Source organism: Sander vitreus, chromosome 20 (assembly GCF_031162955.1).
Source record: "Sander vitreus isolate 19-12246 chromosome 20, sanVit1, whole genome shotgun sequence".
NCBI classification, from domain to species: Eukaryota; Metazoa; Chordata; class Actinopteri; order Perciformes; family Percidae; genus Sander; species Sander vitreus.
The window spans coordinates 26,704,834-26,723,729 of NC_135874.1; the positions used below are offsets into that span (position 1 = coordinate 26,704,834).

General features: G+C 42.1%; 1 protein-coding gene across 1 annotated transcript; it reads left to right on the forward strand.

Moving 5' to 3' along the window:
- Window positions 1-200: 200 nt before the first annotated feature.
- On the forward strand, window positions 201-14,739 carry nubpl (nucleotide binding protein-like). The gene is made up of 11 exons (XM_078277837.1): window positions 201-369; window positions 1,974-2,118; window positions 4,845-4,879; window positions 6,362-6,452; window positions 6,770-6,809; window positions 7,046-7,136; window positions 7,477-7,570; window positions 9,030-9,115; window positions 9,457-9,577; window positions 11,274-11,356; window positions 12,960-14,739. The coding sequence occupies exons 1-11, from the start codon at window positions 241-243 to the stop codon at window positions 13,020-13,022; spliced, it is 978 nt and encodes a 325-aa protein (XP_078133963.1). The 5' UTR covers window positions 201-240; the 3' UTR covers window positions 13,023-14,739.
- The last annotated feature ends 4,157 nt before the right edge of the window (window positions 14,740-18,896 follow it).

Below are 18,896 nucleotides of genomic sequence, written 5' to 3' on the forward strand. Positions count from 1 at the left end.
GATTGTTTGAACATGTATTAATAACTGTACAGAAAGTAGCCTAAGTCAATGTCGTATTATAAAACAATAAAAAGACAACAGTAATTAAACTTATAAAAAATCTAAAATAAAAAAATAACAACTATTTAGAGAAGGAAAGAAAACAAAAGCAAAACACGCGCATGCGTACTTTGCGCAGCCTTGATGCGCACCAACCTAACGACCCGAGGAGGAGGAGCATATTGATGCTAACAGCTAAACATGGCCCTGTTCACATACAGCAGACTGTCTCATTTACTAAGAATATCCGGAAATAAAGTCTCCGTTATACGAACCGGGACAGAAATAAAACCGGGACCTGCGTGTTGTGTGCAGTTAATTCGCTGCCAGGTAAGATTACTGTCTGTCCGTGAGTTTCAGTTGACGTTAAGCTAGCTAACAGCTTAATGCTAACGTCAAGCTAGAAAGAAAGCGAGAAGAAGACCGGAAGTTTTCAAAATAAAAGTGGTGGCAGTTAAACAAAATTATAAAAATAGAAAAAATGCACATCGTAAATATAACTGAATGCCACATATAGTATTTTTTTTATGTATTACATGTTTTTCATCACACATGCAATGTAGTATTTACTTTCGCTTTAAATTTCTTCAAACGCTAAATGTATTATTTTGAAACTCACAACCGGAAGTGCTCAATTTGTATACGTCCGGACTTAACCTATAGTTTATAATACACACAAATGGCTCTAACACTGTTACTGATCAGCAACTTGTTTTATAAATCGGTCTCATAGTGTTTCAATGAACTATTAGCCTAATTTTAATTATTTTTTAATACCAAAATAATGTTACCGCAGCTGCAGCAATACTAGTAGTAGGCTACTAGAAACAGTTACATTGTCACCACTTGCTTATTAAATGGTTAATAAAACATTTCATTTATGCTTTGTAGATCCGTTATAAGCCATGTTGGGCAACCATTAATAAATAAAAGGCTCTTAATAAGCCATGGAGTCTGCATTCATAAATACAGAAGTCCATGAAGTCTTTAATTGTAAATAGTTGTTAATAGTTGTTGGCAGGGGTGATTCTAGGATCAGACCTTTAAGGGGGCTCAGCCCCTAATGAGAATGTGACACGGATTTTTGATTGGGCAACGGCACATTCAAATCAAATGATTATGATACGATGATGAACGAAGTGGGTTGTTTTATTTACTTTCCCGACGAGGCGTTTTACTTGCCCCGGGCCATCGGGCAACACTTATTGTTGAACCCAGTTACAGAAGAAAGTGGTATCAGATATTTTAACCCTTGAAGAGTATACATTGACAAAGTGTCTTACAGTTTTAGACGGTTGCGATTGGCCCAAAAGCCAGATCATCTCTGATTGGACAACAAAAAAATGTCTTACCGAACTGTCAATTTAACATTGCCATTCTCAGCTGCAAAAACACAGTACTAGTACAATATATGTTTGGTTGTTTTCTGAAATGTTTTGGAGTACTGGTAAATTCAGCATTAATGTGATCCATCAGGCAGCATTTGACAATAGACATTTTAAAGTTATACATCATGTATTGAATGAAGCTGTTCAAATGTGAGTCGTTAATGGAACATTTCAGTTAGGGCTGCTTAATTATGGGCACCTAACATCTACAACAGGTCTACAAAATGAATTTTACGTTTTTGGTGGAGCTGTTCGTCGACTTGGAAGAAAGCGAACGTTTTGACAATAAACTCCATCAACACAACAGTATGTGGAGTTAAACTGGACGGGCCCAATAACCTCTGAATAGTTCTACTTGTTGTTAAATTGCAATGTGAGCTGCAGCATTATGTTGGCAGGATAATTTAAAAGGCAACCGCGACTACATTGTGCGCTGCCCTATTTCTGATACTATAGCGACAGAACTTTTGCCATGGCAGGCCGCCACTACAAAATCAGGATAGAGGAAACACTGATCTGGTCCCCGTTTGTTTCTGTTTCTCTCAGAGGTCGATGGACAGTAAGGCGTTACAGGAGAGGCAGAAGCAGCAGATGGCCAAAGGTCTTCCCAGACAGAAGCCCATCACAGGGGTCAAACAGGTCATCGTTGTTGCTTCAGGGAAAGGCGGAGTGGGCAAGTCCACCACGGCAGGTACAGCATGATCTTCCTGCTGGAAAATGGACAACTCCTCCAGCATCTTTACTCCTTCAGAGCAAATACTGTACATCCAAAACTTAAAGTGCTCATATTATGCTTTTTGGCTTGCTCCCTTTCCTTTGTGTTATATATCTTTTTTGTGCACGTTCTAGGTTTACAAAGTGAAAAAGCCCAAAATCCACCTCAAAGGGACTTACCATCTCCAACAGAAAACACTGTTCACAAACTGTTCCAAACAGCTCTATTGTAGTCCAGCCTTTACTTCAGAGACAAACGTGGTCACTTTGTAACACACGTTATAATGCTCGCCTAGCTGCTAGCATGGCACGCCCTCATACTCTGCTTCTGACTGGCTAGTAGTCCTTACCTAGGTACTGTCAGGACACGCCCTCATACTCTGCTTCTGACTGGCTAGTAGTCCTTACCTAGGTCCTGTCAGGGCACACCCTCATACTCTGCTTCTGACTGGCTAGTAGTCCTTACCTAGGTACTGTCAGGACACGCCCTCATACTCTGCTTCTGACTGACTAGTAGTCCTTACCTAGGTACTGTCAGGGCACGCCCTCATACTCTGCTTCTGACTGGCTAGTAGTCCTTACCTAGCTACTGTCAGGGCACGCCCTCATACTCTGCTTCTGACTGACTAGTAGTCCTTACCTAGGTACTGTCAGGGCACGCCCTCATACTCTGCTTCTGACTGGCTAGTAGTCCTTACCTAGCTACTGAGCATGTGCGACTCCCAACAAAGATGGAACAGAAGTGAGAGGTCTCACTCTGTAGCTAAAACAGAGAGCTCAACACACAGGGTGAAAAGAGGAGCTGCTGCAATGTGCAGTACAACAAAAATATGGTGTTTTTTGAGCATAATATGAGCACTTTAAGGAGTCAACATTTACAATGTTTTATGGAGAAGGGGTGGGATTAAATAAGTGTATACTTCTTCCCACTCCTTTTTGTAAATCTTAACAACAACAAAAAAGTGTTTTGTTATGATGTATCTATGTTATCTATATTCATATTTTCTGTATGATCAGATTTTCTGTTTTTCTTTAACATGTTCGAAAATAATTTCAAAGAAAGAAAGAAATGGATGGTAATGGATGTTTTGGACAGACTAATCTTCATTCATTCATTCAACCTTTTATTTATACTCAATCATTGCGGGGCGGAGACAAATTACAAAGACAAAAAGAAAAGAAGCAACGCCATCCAGTGTTTGGGATTTTGTCTCTTTGTAGTCGTGTTGTGTCTCTTTTTGATCATTTATGTTTTCCTTTGGCGTCATTTGGTGTCTCTTTGTAGTCGGTTTGTGTGCCTTTCGTGATAGTCTGGCATCTCTTTTTTCATCATTTCGGACCGTTTTATGAACCGTGTCTGTGTCCAAAACGTTTGGAAAAGCTAGAAGAGATAATACATAAATAAAACACTCCGAAAGCTTAAAGATTGAACTTGCTAAAGAAGTTCATCTACAGTCATATCTGAGAAAAGTCATTTAGTAACATTTATTCAGCTTAGGTGCTGCCCAAAGCGGCTCAGGTGCTGCACCTAAACCTTATGTTGGCGGGCGTCATTATAAGAAATTGGAAAAATGATTTGACAAATAAATTAGGACAATAAGGATGCAAAATAAAGTACAATTATATAAAGCAAGTAGAAGTTGGCAGGTTTAAAACCAGATTTCTAAATTGTCCAAAAGGCACAAGTGAGTTGATTTTAAGGAAGTGCTGTAATCTGTTTCAGGAGTCAGGTGAACTAAAGTTAAAAGCAGTTTTTTCCAACAAGTTGAACAAGAAGTAAAAGCCAGTCTTGAAGCGTTGGTGGCAGGGGTCAGCCCTATGTTCCCACCGCCCAATGGTCCCACAGCCCTATGTTCCCACCGCCCAATGGTCCCACAGCCCTATGTTCCCACAGCCCTATGTTCCCACAGCCCTATGGTCGCACAGCCCAATGGTCCCACAGCCCTATGTTCCCACCGCCCAATGGTCCCACAGCCCTATGTTCCCACCGCCCAATGGTCCCACAGCCCTATGTTCCCACCGCCCAATGGTCCCACAGCCCTATGTTCCCACCGCCCAATGGTCCCACAGCCCTATGTTCCCACCGCCCTATGGTCGCACAGCCCTATGGTCCCACAGCCCAATGGTCCCACAGCCCAATGGTCCCACAGCCCAATGTTCCCACAGCCCAATGTTCCCACAGCCCTATGTTCCCACAGCCCAATGGTCCCACAGCCCAATGGTCCCACAGCCCAATGTTCCCACATTTCTAAGATTTTTCTTAAAATTAGGCCCTATGTTAGCGTTAGGATTGCAGAGGGTTGGAAATTTTCCGGTAAATTTCCGGAAACTTTCCCGGAATTTTGCAACCCTAGTTAGGGTTAGGGTTACATTCCATCAGTAGTCCATTGCTACTGGATAATAGTTTGGGTGTAATTGGCTACCAAATTGGGAGAAAGGGGGATCAAATCTGATAAAGAGTTATGAAAAAGGAAATGTGGGAACATAGGGCCTAATTTTGAAAAACAAATCTTAGAAATGTGGGACCATTGGGCTGTGGAAACATAGGCATGCTCCCGACTGGCAGTGCAGCGCTGATGCTCAGTGTTGTGCATCTGGAGGCACAAGTCTGCAGAATAAATGTTAAAAAATACATTTCAACCAGCCGCTTGTCTTTGATTTTTCAGTCGGACCTGTTTAACGTCTGTTTTTCTGTCTCTGCAGTGAATTTAGCTCTTGGAATATTGGCCAACAATCCGGTAAGTAGTCATTTCTCTTATATCATCATATCATGTCATTTATTATCCTTTCAGGTCTTAGAGATTTATACAGAAATGATGTCCCCCATCAGGCTGATCTTATGGTGAGATGTTGATACAAAGTGTAGGAGATAGTTAGGGCTGTACCGAAAACCATTTCTTAAGCTTTGAAGCTTCAATACTTATCAACAGCGAATATTCGAAGCGGCAGCGGCGGGGTGTCAAAACTTTGACCGCACCTGAAGGCAGCGGAGAAAAAGAAAAAGAGATGAAGCGAGACTTGAAGAGACACGGTCACCTGTTGTCACACAAACTCCTCGGCAGTTCAGTGCTTGTGTTTTGTTTTTTTACCTTCATAGTGTTTAAAACTGTTCTGTTTCAGCGATAGAGGCAGTGATGTTTCCTGTTTACTGTAATGTTAACGGGACTCGCACGCTGCAATACGGACTGACAAATCTGATCTCCTGTTACATTATTGTCAACCGCAGGGTGACGTCAGGTTGCTTCTCTCAAAACCCTTGAATCGGTTAACTATTTGCCGCAGGCCATCAAAATAGCAATGTGCGTTTTTGCCGGACTGTCTGAGGAGTGACAACTAGGGTTGGGTATCGTTTGGATTTTTACGATGCCAAACTGGTGTTGAAAGTTGAAAATTATTTAAATTTAAGAAATATATTAACATTTTAAAGTACTTAAGTATATAACAAGTAAAACCTAAGTCACCTAACACTCAACTACAATATTTGTAGGCATTTTAAATGCACTAAAAGCTAGCTAGCTAACGATAGACTAGCAGAGCAAGTGTAATATGTTTACTAGCGATCACGTGCAGTGAATGGTTGATATGCCTTTACGTCCGTTTCGGTGAGCCCAGAGGGAAAATATGGCATTTTAAAAGTAGCCTACATTTACGGTAGGTAGCTAACGGTAGACTACAGAGAAGGTGTGACATTTTTACGTCCGTTTCGGAGCGACAGAGGGAAAATATTTCAGTCGACACATTAAGTGGAACCGGAATGAGGAACCGAAATTTGCGTTCCAATTCAGTCCGATTCCTACCGGTTGCGTAGGAAGGTTTCGGTACCCAACCCTAGTGACGACCGACGCAGTGTTTGTGAATGAATGCTCTGCCAGCTAGCGCCTCATTAGAGCGTTAGCTTTATGAACGTTCATACTAACTTTACCTTTATCAAATTGCCTGACAACGATACCAGGCTGATACAGAATAACCATACCGACCTCTACGCACTTCTGTCTGCTTTCTAGTAACTCAACCGTTCTCCGTACCTAGCTGAGACGAAACACCACAGTACATTTCAGCCTGCATGCACTTTTAAAAAACAACAAACGAATAATTCAAATCCCAAAATTGAAAATCGAATACCTACCTATCGAACGAATATTTGAATATTGGGATCCAGCCCAAGAGATAGATAGTGTTCAGTGAAAGAGTCGTTTCTCCTCTCTTTGTTTCTCTCTCAGCTCAAGTCAGTCGGTCTGTTGGATGCTGACGTTTACGGTCCGTCGATTCCCAAACTGATGAACCTGAAGGGAAACCCGGAGCTCAATGACGGTACAGCACATAGTGTATTACTATAGTGGTTGTATAGGGTTGGGCAGTACATCTATATTATATATCAATATTGATATATAAAATAGAATACCCTTTGAAATTTGTCTTGGGCATATTGCTACAATCTGTTGCTTCACAACACAAACATGTAACAGAAAAGACATTTTAAAATCAACATAAAAACATAAACATAAGATCAACAAAGCATCTTAGGACATAAAGGAAGGACACATATAACTGTACAGACAATACAACATCAGTTTGAGATTTCTGTAACTGTAAACTTACTTCAACTTTTTTTAAATCTTTCTCTCCAGACAATCTGATGATCCCTCTCATTAACTACGGCGTTCCTTGGTGAGTCCCTCCAGTCAAAGCATTATGTCATCAAGATCCCTGCACTAAATGCTCGCGCTTGGGGGAATTACTGGAATTGTTGGGTCTTTGTAAATTATAGAGTGTGGTCTAGACCTATTCTATCCGTAAAAAGTCTTGAGATAACTCTGGTTATGATTTGGTACTATCCATAAAATGTAATTGAATTGAAAATGAATTGACCGGCTCTGAATCCTCTTCCCCCCCCTCTCACACAGCATGTCGATGGGGTTCCTGGTGGACGATGTGGCTCCGATCGTGTGGAGGGGGCTGATGGTGATGTCAGCGATAGAGAAACTGCTCAGACAGGTGAGAACGCTTTAACTATTCAGCCGAGATTGGGCAGCAAAACAGGAATAACGTCTATTAGATGTAATAAAGTGTGTGTGTGTGTGTGTGTGTGTGTGTGTGTGTGTGTGTGTGTGTGTGTGTGTGTGTGTGTGTGTGTGTGTGTGTGAAGGCAATTTCAGAGACTTGTGCATTTTTGTAATCCTCAGACAACACTGACATCAAGTGGCCGCTTGTAGGAATTTCACCATGTAGAAGCTGAACTTGCAGTCTCTTGCAGAACTCATGCAGTCATACATTGTTATAGTCATTATTTGTGTGTGTGTGTGTGTGTGTGTGTGTGTGTGTGGTGTCCTTGTAGGTGGACTGGGGGTCTCTGGACTACTTGGTAGTCGACATGCCTCCTGGTACAGGAGACGTCCAACTGTCAATCTCCCAGAACATCCCAGTCGCAGGTCAGTCACACATTAACAACTCCAAATGTTGCTGTGCAATGAATTGTCTCGGAAATAATTGCGATTAACAATAAAGTTGTGTCTTTCAAATTTAAAAAAAAAATGTTTATTTACTTACAGTATTACTTTTCCAAACTAAATAAAGTTTTGAATAAAGTTCCAGGATACGTCTTTTGGATGTAGTATCACTGTCATGTGAGCCAGATAATGTAATAGCACAGGTACACACACTATGAAGTATAACAGCCCTCTTTATTGTCATAAAGACATTGTTGTTGTTTTAAATAAACATAAAATTGACAAAACCATCAACTGTCATACCTTAGGTCCTTAATGTAAGCAGTTAATTATGGTTAAACAAAGAAACGGCAATTACCCTAAAAATATTGCGATTGGACAATTACGTTATAATGGTTACAGGCATAATCACACGTGTTTTACAATTTACTTATTCTAAATATGAGTCGTAATAACTCTCTACCTCCATAGTGATTAGCTGATTAGTAGTTAGTGATTCAAGAAAGCAAGTCTGGCAAGTAGATCCCTATTCAGCTAGCAAAATGTATTCATCTATTTGTCTGCTTTTGGTCAGAACTCGGAGAGAAACGACTGAAATTATTTCTGTAAAGTGTTTGTTAGAGCCCGACCGATATATCGGCGGGCCGATATTATCGGCCGATATTAGGCAGTTTCTCTCCGAGGGAAGCAGCGAGCGTAGTTTAATGTTCGGTTTGCATGACCAGTAGTGAGAAGAGCTACACACATTTTTTTGTAATTTTTGTATTTATTACAACAAAACAAATATCCATCCATCCATCTTCATCCGCTTATCCGTGGTTGGGTCACGGGGGCAGCAGCTCCAGCAGGGGACCCCAAACTTCCCTTTCCCGGGCCACATTAACCAGCTCCGACTGGGGGATCCTGAGGCGTTCCCAGGCCAGGTTAGAGATATAATCCCTCCACCTAGTCCTGGGTCTCCCCCGAGGCCTCCTCCCAGCTGGACGTGCCTGGAACACCTCCCTAGGGAGGCGCCCAGGGGGCATCCTTACCAGATGCCCGAACCACCTCAACTGGCTCCTTTCGACGCGAAGGAGCAGCGGCTCTACTCCGAGCTCCTCACGGATAACTGAGCTTCTCACCCTATCTCTAAGGGAGACGCCAGTCACCCTCCTGAGGAAACCCATTTCGGCCGCTTGTACCCTGGATCTTGTTCTTTCGGTCATGACCCAGCCTTCGTGACCATAGGTGATGGTAGGAACAAAAACTGACCGGTAGATTGAGAGCTTTGCCTTCTGGCTCAGCTCTCTTTTCGTCACAATGGTGCGATAAACAAAACAAATATCAGTTAAGAAAAAGCCATTAGACAAAAGTGAGTTTTTTGTTTCCGGTCACCGACAGAAGAAGTTCAAACTGCTCAGCGTTAAATAAAGGCGTGTCTGTGTTTTGTTTTGTCGTGCAGGCGCGGTCATCGTGTCCACGCCGCAGGATATCGCCCTGCTGGACGCTCGCCGAGGAGCCGAGATGTTCAAGAAAGTTAACGTGCCGGTAAAGAGTGTGTGTGTGTGTGTGTGTGTGTGTGTGTGTGTGTGTGTGTGTGTGTGTGTGTGTGTGTGTGTGTGAAGGCAATTTCAGAGACTTGTGCATTTTTGTAATCCTCAGACAACACTGACATCAAGTGGCCACTTGTAGGAATTTCACCATGTAGAAGCTGAACTTCTCATGCAGTCATACATTGTTATTGTGTGTGTGTGTGTGTGTGTGTGTGTGTGTGTGTGTGTGTGTGTGTGTGTGTGTGTGCGCGCGCGTGTGCGTGTGTTTGATGTTTCTACAGAATGAGGGTTGAAGCTACGGCAGGGTCACCGTGTTGTGTTTGACGTTTCCTGCAGGTTCTCGGCCTGGTGCAGAACATGAGCGTCTTCCAGTGTCCCAACTGTAACCACCAGACTCACATCTTTGGCTCTGACGGGGCCCGACAGCTCGCGGACACACTGGGAGTCAAATTATTAGGTATGTGTGAGGACCAGCAAGTGCGTTAACCGAACACTGGGGCGTTTCGTCAAGCAGTCCGGTTAGTTTGGGGTGGTGTGAAAGCTCATTTGAACTCTGGAAAATATTATAATATTATATTATTCTCCTGTGTTGTTTGATTATTGGGGCGGTTGTAACCCCCTCATCCCCCCCCAGTTAGAGTCGCCCTTTCCTTCACTCGCTGTCTGTCAGCTGCTCATTGTTCGCCTTCTTCTAAAATATTAGAAACACTAAAGCAGAACCAGAAAACCCGAGACGTTATAAATGTGGTGTTGCTCCATTGTTTCTGAGGCCAGGAAGTGTCGGCGTGTTTCACTCGGATATTCTGTCCAATAAACAAGCGACCGTTTCCACCGTGTGACATTTGTTTACAATATTTGACAACGTGCAGTGTAAACGCAAACCGAACCAAATGACAATGCAACAGTGTCGCAACTTCACCCCCGAATCGCACTGAGTCTACCGATCTATAGGTGTGAAAGCGCCCTAACAGTGAAAAGACACTGGGCACGTAAGCATCGCTCGCGTATAACAGCGTAGCACAGCTATTTTTATTTCGGCGCCCATGTTCTCCAAACTGTCCGTTCATACCGGGCGCGATGGTCCGCGTCGGCCCGCGCACTGCAGCCATCGGTTTCGACAGCTCGGCTATTTTTTGCGCGAGACGCGAGCGTATGTGTCAAGCCAGGCAGGTGATCACATACAGGAAGACCACAGTGCAGCCGGATTCTTTACGAAAATAAAACACATTTCAAAATAAAACGCCCAGATTCATGCTTGATGGTGTTTTTTTGCCTCCAGTGGCGCCTTCCAGGCAGCTAACCCTCACCTTAACCCTAAACATAACCATTGCCGCGCTGCCTGGAAGGCGCCGTTCGGGGCAAAAGAACACCAAACACCCAGATTCATGGTGATTTGGGCTGTCTTGAGTTCTCACAGCGAGACACGCGATCAGGCACACGGAGAGAGAGGCCGACGGACGGACAGAGAGAGTGACACATGCACACACACACACACACACACACACACACACACACACGCGCGCGCGCACACAGGCTACAATTACCAATTGCCGCCTGTGTGTTTTAACTGTTACTGTTAAAAGGGTTGACTATGGCAGAATGATTTATACCAAGATGGATGTTTTTCTGGAGACTTTTGTTGATGTTATTTGATTTTTAAAAACGTACACCTGCAAATCTACCCCCTTCAGGAGAAAAAAAGAGTTTTTAACAAAGTTTGTCGCAGACAAGGTTATTTTTATTTAATTATTCCGTCAGTTTTTATTTTAAAATGTCCTTTAAGTGACGATGTCCTCTTCGCTACTAAGTCTTTATCTTTCTCAGTAGAGCCAAACAGGGCAGAGTCAGTTATGTTATGAAGATTTTAATCCCTCCAAGTTCATCTAAAAATATAAAAAGAAATTGCTAGTAAATTGCCCGCTTTGCAAAATCAGTCTACACTGAAAAGTTAGCACCGTCTGTGTCATCTTGTCTCTACAAATCTAACTTATTTTATACAGTTCATGCATTTTATCCATTATTTTCAGAAAAGAGGAAACAGGAAATCCAAATCTTGTCCTCAAAATCCTGTTTCTCTTTGCAGAATAAACTGCAGCTGGTTGTTTCTGATGATTTTGACGGATTTCACCTTTTATATCCTGTTTAATCTCCAGGTGACGTTCCTCTTCATCTAAACATCAGAGAGATGTCAGACAGAGGGAAACCAGTGGTCGTCTCTTCTCCCGACAGCCCAGAGGTCTCTAGTCTGTTGTATTTTATTAAATGTTATTATATTCTGTTCTATTCTAATTCTGCTCTTGATAGCTGCATTGCTACGGAGCCCCTAAAGGTACATGGGGAATTTATTTTCTTTCTCTGGTGAGCACAAGAAACTTTTCTCGTGAGCACACGAAAGAATCTCACGCTCACGAGAAACCCATCTAAGGCTAGTCTCGCTTTGCCAGACCCTCCTCCAAAGCTCGCTGAAGGAGGGTCTGGCTACTCCACCTAGCATTCAGGGATGGGAGGAAAACGTGCTCTTGGTTCAGAATCGTCATGGGCGGCGCTAAACTCCGCACAGAGCCGCTGCAAAGTAGTCGTGCAAGAGAAAACTCAGATTGGACAGATAGTCTAGCTAGCTGTCTGGATTTACCCTGCAGAGATCTGAGGAGCAGTTAACCATAGTCCTCACAAATCAGCCGGAGGTTAGAACGCCAACACAGAGACAATGGAAGGTAACGGACATCCGGTGGAAAAGGAGGACATCCGGCGGAATTTGCAGCGGCAACGGAGCAATCCCGGAAGTGGAACGTCGTGGATATAGACTAGTCTAAGGCCGGCCACACACTGCCTGCGTGTCTTGAGCGTGGCGTTTCTGTTGCGCGGCGGCTGCGTGGCGTTTTCTGTCTTTACACACCAGAAACGTATCTGACACGGCACTGCTGCTGCTAGCCTTGTCTGTACACATGGATGTTTCCCATTGATTTACTGCACTCAAGCAGTAATATACTTCATGTTAAACATAAATATATACTGATCTGATTACAGCAAAGACAACGTCTGCAGTATTGACGGCAAAATAGGCTGCAGAATCTTCTGTATTGACAGGTGCAATATTTGAAAAATCGATTATTATTATTTTTTTTTTAAATTACATTTATATCTGCATTTATGTCAAAACCTCGAGACTTTCAAACATCAACATGTCATTTATTAATATGTATTTGTGTAAAATGACATATAAACATCTTTTCGTATTCTATGTTGCCTGGAAACGCTTCCAACACGCTTGCGTGTCGTGTGAAAAATAGGCGTCGGTCCTATTTCTAGCATGCACGCGTTTTCAGCGCGGCTCGAGCCGCGTCTGAGACGTGCGTGGTCACGCAGGCAGTGTGGAAGCTCTAACCTGTTACCATGGGAGCCCAAATAAAAAACGGACACGCCACGCAGCTGACACGCTCACGCCACGCAGCCGGTGTGTGGCCGGCCCAAGGCTAGCAAAATGATGCTAAGGAAGTACTGCTAACGTTATGCGGCTAAAGTTAATATCTCACATACACAGCATTACAATCGGTCAACAGTTACCTTCTCATCTCTACGTTTGTTGATGACACTATGCGGTACATTTTGTTGCGTTTCCAGGAAGATGAATACCTCCTCCTCGGCACGGGATACTTTCACTGGTCACGGGAAAAGTTTTTGGTGCGCACCAGAAAGTATCTCATGCTCACAAGTTCAATTTCTTGTGCTCACGTGCTGCACTTCACGATGCTTTGAGGTGTATTTTTATTTGCTGTGTGTGTGTGTGTGTGTGTGTGTGTGTGTGTGTGTGTGTGTGTGTGTGTGTTTTGCCTCTCCAGGCGGAGGCGTACAGGAAGGTGGCGTCTGCTGTGGTCCAGAGACTCGAGGAAGTCAACACTTGATTGATGTAAAGTGGGAGCGCGCACGACGACACTCCATGACACAAACGACACACGAAACTCACACAACAGTACACAACAGTACGCACAAACATCTTTGCTGTCGAACGCACCATAAGTTCAATCTAAAGCACTTTTGTGTACTGTGTATTAGTACTGCAGTATTACCGGATACATGTGATCTCCATTTAGCTGTGTGATCATATTTAATTAAATGAATGATTTTGTGAACGCAACGTTATTTTAATATTTAAACTTAAATGTGGCGGCCCCCGAATGGCAGCAAGAGGTAACTGTTTAATATATTTAAACTTCATTACCCAGAGTTCCAATGCAGTATTAATAAATGCCAATAAAATCATGGAAAAAAAACAGATAAGACGACAGGACAACAACTTCATATTGCTGCAGTCTGGTTTGAGAAATTGAATCCTCAGTTTGGATCAGTAATCCGAGATAGTTTCACTAAATCTAGACAAAAGGTGGGATTCATTCGTAGGGTCGGGCATCGAGTAAAATAACAGTATCGCAGACGTTGGCTCTTCACACCCATCACTATGTCATGCATGTAGATCATTTTTAATTTAAATATGTATATATTTCTCAGACTAGGGATTTGTTCCCGGATGTTTATTGATTTCTCAGATGATTGAAATAAACTTCAAAGTCTCTGTGACGTGTACGTATCCATGCTTGTTTTGTACGACACAAAAATTAAACGCATTAATGGGTAGAAATGCTTGTCAAACATATCATTTATATAGATAAATATGCCTGATGATGGTATGTCTAGTTTTGGTTTGTGTCATACAAACGAAGCACGGGAAAGATGTCATGTTTGGATCAGGAAATAGTCTGACAATTTGTGAATAAAAAAGAATATGTGAAGAAAATCTCTTTAATCCTTTAGCGCAGGGGTCTTTTTTAAGCCAAGGACTCCTAAACTCATAGAGAGACGGAGCAGGGACCCCATACTACATATATTGTATAAAATGAGGTTGCATATTAAACTGGGCCTACGATAACATGTGGGCAGCCTAAAACCTTTATACTTTTTTTGCATAGAATACTAAGCTATTAAAATAGTAATTGTTGGCATGATCTTTTAATGTTACACATACATGTGGCACAGTACATCTTTAGGATTAACTGTGTTTGTGTGTGTGGCTATTTAAGGGACTGCACTACATATAGGCCAATAAGCCTATCATCACTGGGGATTTATATTTGCTAAGTAATATGTTGGATTCATGATAAGACATTTTCATTTTTGAAAAAACTTTCAAAAATTGACGATAATTTGAAGGCCCCCCTGCAGGGACTCTGAGGACCCCCTGGGGGCCCCTGACCCCCTGTTGAAGGTCTCTGCATTAGCGAAACTGAATGTTTCATTTTCATTTTTCATTTTATTCTTTATTTCGAACAAAAATAATAAATATATATACTGTATATAAGTGTATGTAAAAATACAAAAGTGTGTAGCAACACACTAAAGGAAAAAGAACAATCTCTATACAGTGTTACAAATAATATTAAAAATACTATTACACTTAATATTTTCAAAAACGAAAAGGAGCAGGCTGAAGCCGAAGCTTGTGACATTTCCCACCCCTCATTCAACTTTAACTCATTTCTTTATATATCACATAATTTTACAACAGGATAACCAAAATGTTTTTGTTGATCAAGATAGACAATAAAGAGTCCATGAAGGCAAAAAGGTGACGGGGATTTATTTTTCTGAAAAACAGAGTTAAGTGGGTTTTGTGGGCCAGAAGAGAAGTCCGATCCATGTTTAACAGCACCGTGCACTTTTACGTACAAACAGCAGAGGGAGCTTGTTGCATTGTTTGATGGCAAGAAAATGCCATCAAAACATAAAATATCTCATTTCTTATCTATGATCTGAACCATGTTCACTCTTCACAGAAACTTTCATGTTACATCTTTAACTGCTGATATAGTTTTTAGGATTAATCATTTAAGTCATGTTTTACGGCTAAATACTCCTGAGGAATAATGTTTAAATGTACTTTTATTTATGAGGAAGATTCACCACCCGTCAAAAGATTGTTTTCAATATTTCCATTTTTGCATCTTTTGTTTTCTTTCTTTAGTACATAACATTATTCTCTTTTCATCATCATTCTGATTATAACTATTTGTAATAATATTTTCTACATTTTAAAGGTTACTTTTTATCATTCTTATGAAGGCAGGATTATCTTTTTGAATTTAATCACATTCACTTTTTTTTTTTTACAAACCCCAATGCCAATGAAGTTGGGACGTTGTGTAAAACGTAAATAAAAACAGAATACAATGATTTGCAAATCCTTTTCAACCTATATTAAATTGAATACACTACAAAGACAAGATAATTCATGTTCAAACTGATCAACTATTGTTTTTTTGAAAATATTCACCCATTTTGAATTTGATGCCTGCAACACGTTCCAAAAAAGTTGGGACAGGGACATGTTTACCACTGTGTTACATCACCTTTCCTGTTAACAACACTCAATAAGCGTTTGGGAACTGAGGACACTTAATTGTTAAAGCTTTGTACGTGGAATTCTTTCCCATTCTTGCTTGATGTACAACTTCAGTTGCTCAAAAGTCCGGGGTCTCAGTTGTCGTATTTTGCGCTTCATAATGCGCCACAATAGCCTGGATGTCAGCCGAACTTAGTTCCGCCCACAACATTTGAGGTCGGGAAGTTCGGTCTGGACCTGATCCGTTGTGGAGCAACTATGCTCCAACCAGAGCTGTTTGGAGCGGGCTTTATACAATGATGGACGGATGATCAACAGTAACGTAATCAACCACGTCACCAAAGATGGCTGCCGCTGGAGAATTGAGACGTGTAGATTCCGTCATCGCGTCTGTTCTAGAAGATATCGACAGCGCTTTCATTTTAAAAGAGGAACAGAGAACCGCGATCAGGGCATTTGTCGATCGGAAAGATGTTTTTGCCGTCCTTCCTACGGGATTCGGCAAAAGTTTGATTTATCAGCTGGCCCCGATGGTCGCTAAGAAGATGGGGCGTTGCTCTGATTGGTTGGAGGTCTATCCAATAGAGTGCAGAGACATTTACTTTCCTGGTTTGTTAAAACACGGCCCATAATCACAGCCCAATGGAGCAGTAGCAGATGATATGACAACGTCAGGCTAGCGCCACACATTTTCAATGGGAGACAGGTCTAATACCCGCACTCTTTTACTACGAAGCCACGCTGTTGTAACACGTGCAGAATGTGGCTTAGCGTTGTCTTGCTGAACTAAGCAGGGGCGTTTTGAAAAAGACGTTGCTTGGATGGCAGCATATGTTGCTCCAAAACCTGTATGTACCTTTCAGCATTAATGGTGCCTTCACAGATGTGCAAGTTACCGATACCATGGGCACTAACACACCCCCATACAGTCACAGATGCTGGCTTTTGAAACTTTGCTCTGATAACAATCTGGATGGTCCTTTTCCTCCTCAGCCCGGAGGACATGACCTCCATGATTTCCAAAAACAAATTTGAAATGTGGACTCGTCAGACCACAGCACACTTTTCCACTTTGTGTCAGTCCATCTCTGATGAGCTCGGGCCCAGAGGAGCCGGCGGCGTTTCTGGGTGTTGTTGATATATATGGCTTTCATTTTGCATGGTAGAGTTTTAACTTGCACTTGTAGATGTAGCGACTAACTGTGTTAACGGTGTTGACTTCGGGTCAAATTGACCCGTTTTATATCAGAAAATATGGGACGTAGAAATAAGCGCTGAAAATGTGTAGAAGAAAAATGTAATAATTTAAAACGTTGGAAACAGCAAAAACAAACGGAAAAAAAATGGCGTCAAAAACGTTGAAAAAAAAAGGGTTAACTGACAATGTTTCCCGAAGTGTTCCTGAGCCCACGTGGTAACGTCCTTTACATAATGACGTTTTTTAATGGCGTGCTGCCTGAAGGATCAAAGGTCACGGGCATTCAATGTTGGTTTTCGGCCTTGCCGCTTACCTGCAGAGATTTCTCCATTCTCTAAATCTTTTGATGATATTATGGACTGCAGACGATGAAATCCCTAAATTCCTTGCAATTGTACGTTGAGAAACGTTCTTAAACTGTTGGACTGTTCTTAAACCCCATCCTTGCTTGTGAATGACTCAGCCTTTTGGGGATGCTCCTTTTATTCACAGGTTTTCTTGAGCATTCCTCAACTTTCCCAGCCTTTTCTTGCTCCTGTTCCAGCTTTTTTAGAATGTGTTGCAGGCATCAAATTAAAAATGAATATATATGAATATTTGCACAGAAAATAAATAAATAATGGCATTGGAATTGGGGTTTGTACTTTTCACAGAGGCAATCACACTTAGTTAAAGCGTAACGTCACCTTTTCTCGGCTAAAATGAACTGTAAAGACTGCTAACTGTCATGTGACCAGCCGACGGTCGCCGTTCTTTCGTACGGTATCGTACCAATTGTTGTGCATTAGTTTTCGTGCAATATCATACAAACCTGTGAAAATGGATTTTTCGGGGCGCCCTGATAGCTCACCCGGTTGTGCGTGCGCCCCATGTACAAGGCTCAGTCCTTATCTCAGTGGCCCGGGTTCAATTTCAAAACCCCCGGCTCTTTGCTGCACCCTGCCCTCACTCTCAGCTTTCCTAACAATTAAAGGCAAAAAAAAATAAAAGGCCAGAAATTAATCTTAAAGACTTATGAGGGCCCTGCATACTCTATCCCCTTTCCCCTCTGTTCTGACACCCCAGATGATGGTGATGACATGGTCCGAATATAAACTGCCTCGTTTGATTTTCACTTGGATGTTTTTCAGACTGAGCTCACAAGATGTCTGACTGTGTGAGGCTTCTGGATGTTCGGAAATGTTGGATGCAAAACGCACACACACACACACACACACGCACAGCATGATGAGGTCGACCTATCAGTCAACAATTTAATTCTACCTCTCTCTCTCTCTCTCGCTGTCTCTCTCCCTGCGGAGAATTGACATCAAACTCATTTAACCTTGTATCGGGAAGTCAATTCTATTTCAGCTCAGGAAATGAACCAGAGAGGAGGAGACCGACAAGAAAGGAGAGAGAGAGAGAGAGAGAGAGAGAGAGAGAGAGAGAGGAAAGAGACGAAAGAGGAGAGGAGAGAGAAAAGAAGAGCGGAGAGACAAGAGACGAGAGAGAATAGAGGAGAGGGAAAAAAGAGAGGGAAAAGAAGAGAGGAGAGACAAGAAATGAGAGAAGAGGAAAGAAAGGGAGGAGAGAGGAGGTTTTGGTTTTCAAAGTTTTTATTGGACCATTTCCGAAGAAACAAAAATCAAAAACAAGTTAAGAAAAGAAAAACCGAAATGAAATAAAAATGAGGAGAGGATAGAAGAGAAAAAAAAAAAACATCCGTCTCCTTCCTCTGGTGGATTTGTGAGGACTATGGTTAACTGCTCCTCAGATCTCTGCAGGGTAAATCCAGACAGCTAGCTAGACTATCTGTCCAATCGGAGTTTTCTGTTGCACAACTAAAACAACTTTTGAACGTACACATGTTCCATCAAAAAGACGATTGTGATTGGTTTAAAGAAATGCCAATAAACCAGAGCATGTTTTTCTCCCATCCCAGAATGCTGTGTGGACTAGCCAGACCCTCCTCCACAGCACTGTGGAGGAAGGTCTGGCAATGCGAGACTAGGGTAGCTAAGATAGGAGAGGAAAGGAAAGAGAAGATGAGATAAAGTGAAGAGGGGAGGGAAGACTTGGAGAGGAAACAAGGAGGGAGAGAGAAGGAGGAGGTGAAGCCTGAAACTTTACATCCGTAGTAACAACCTTATCCTGGAATAAGAGAGTGGCTACAAAATAAAAAGCTCTTGCTAAGAAAGATAG

Coding starts and splice junctions, on each gene's coding strand:
- nubpl (XM_078277837.1), top strand. CDS start 241: ATGGCCCTGTTCACATACAGCAGACTGTCTCATTTACTAAGAATATCC. Junction 2,119..4,844: donor GGGCAAGTCCACCACGGCAG/GTACAGCATGAT, acceptor CTGTCTCTGCAG/TGAATTTAGCTCTTGGAATA. Junction 6,810..7,045: donor ATTAACTACGGCGTTCCTTG/GTGAGTCCCTCC, acceptor CCTCTCACACAG/CATGTCGATGGGGTTCCTGG.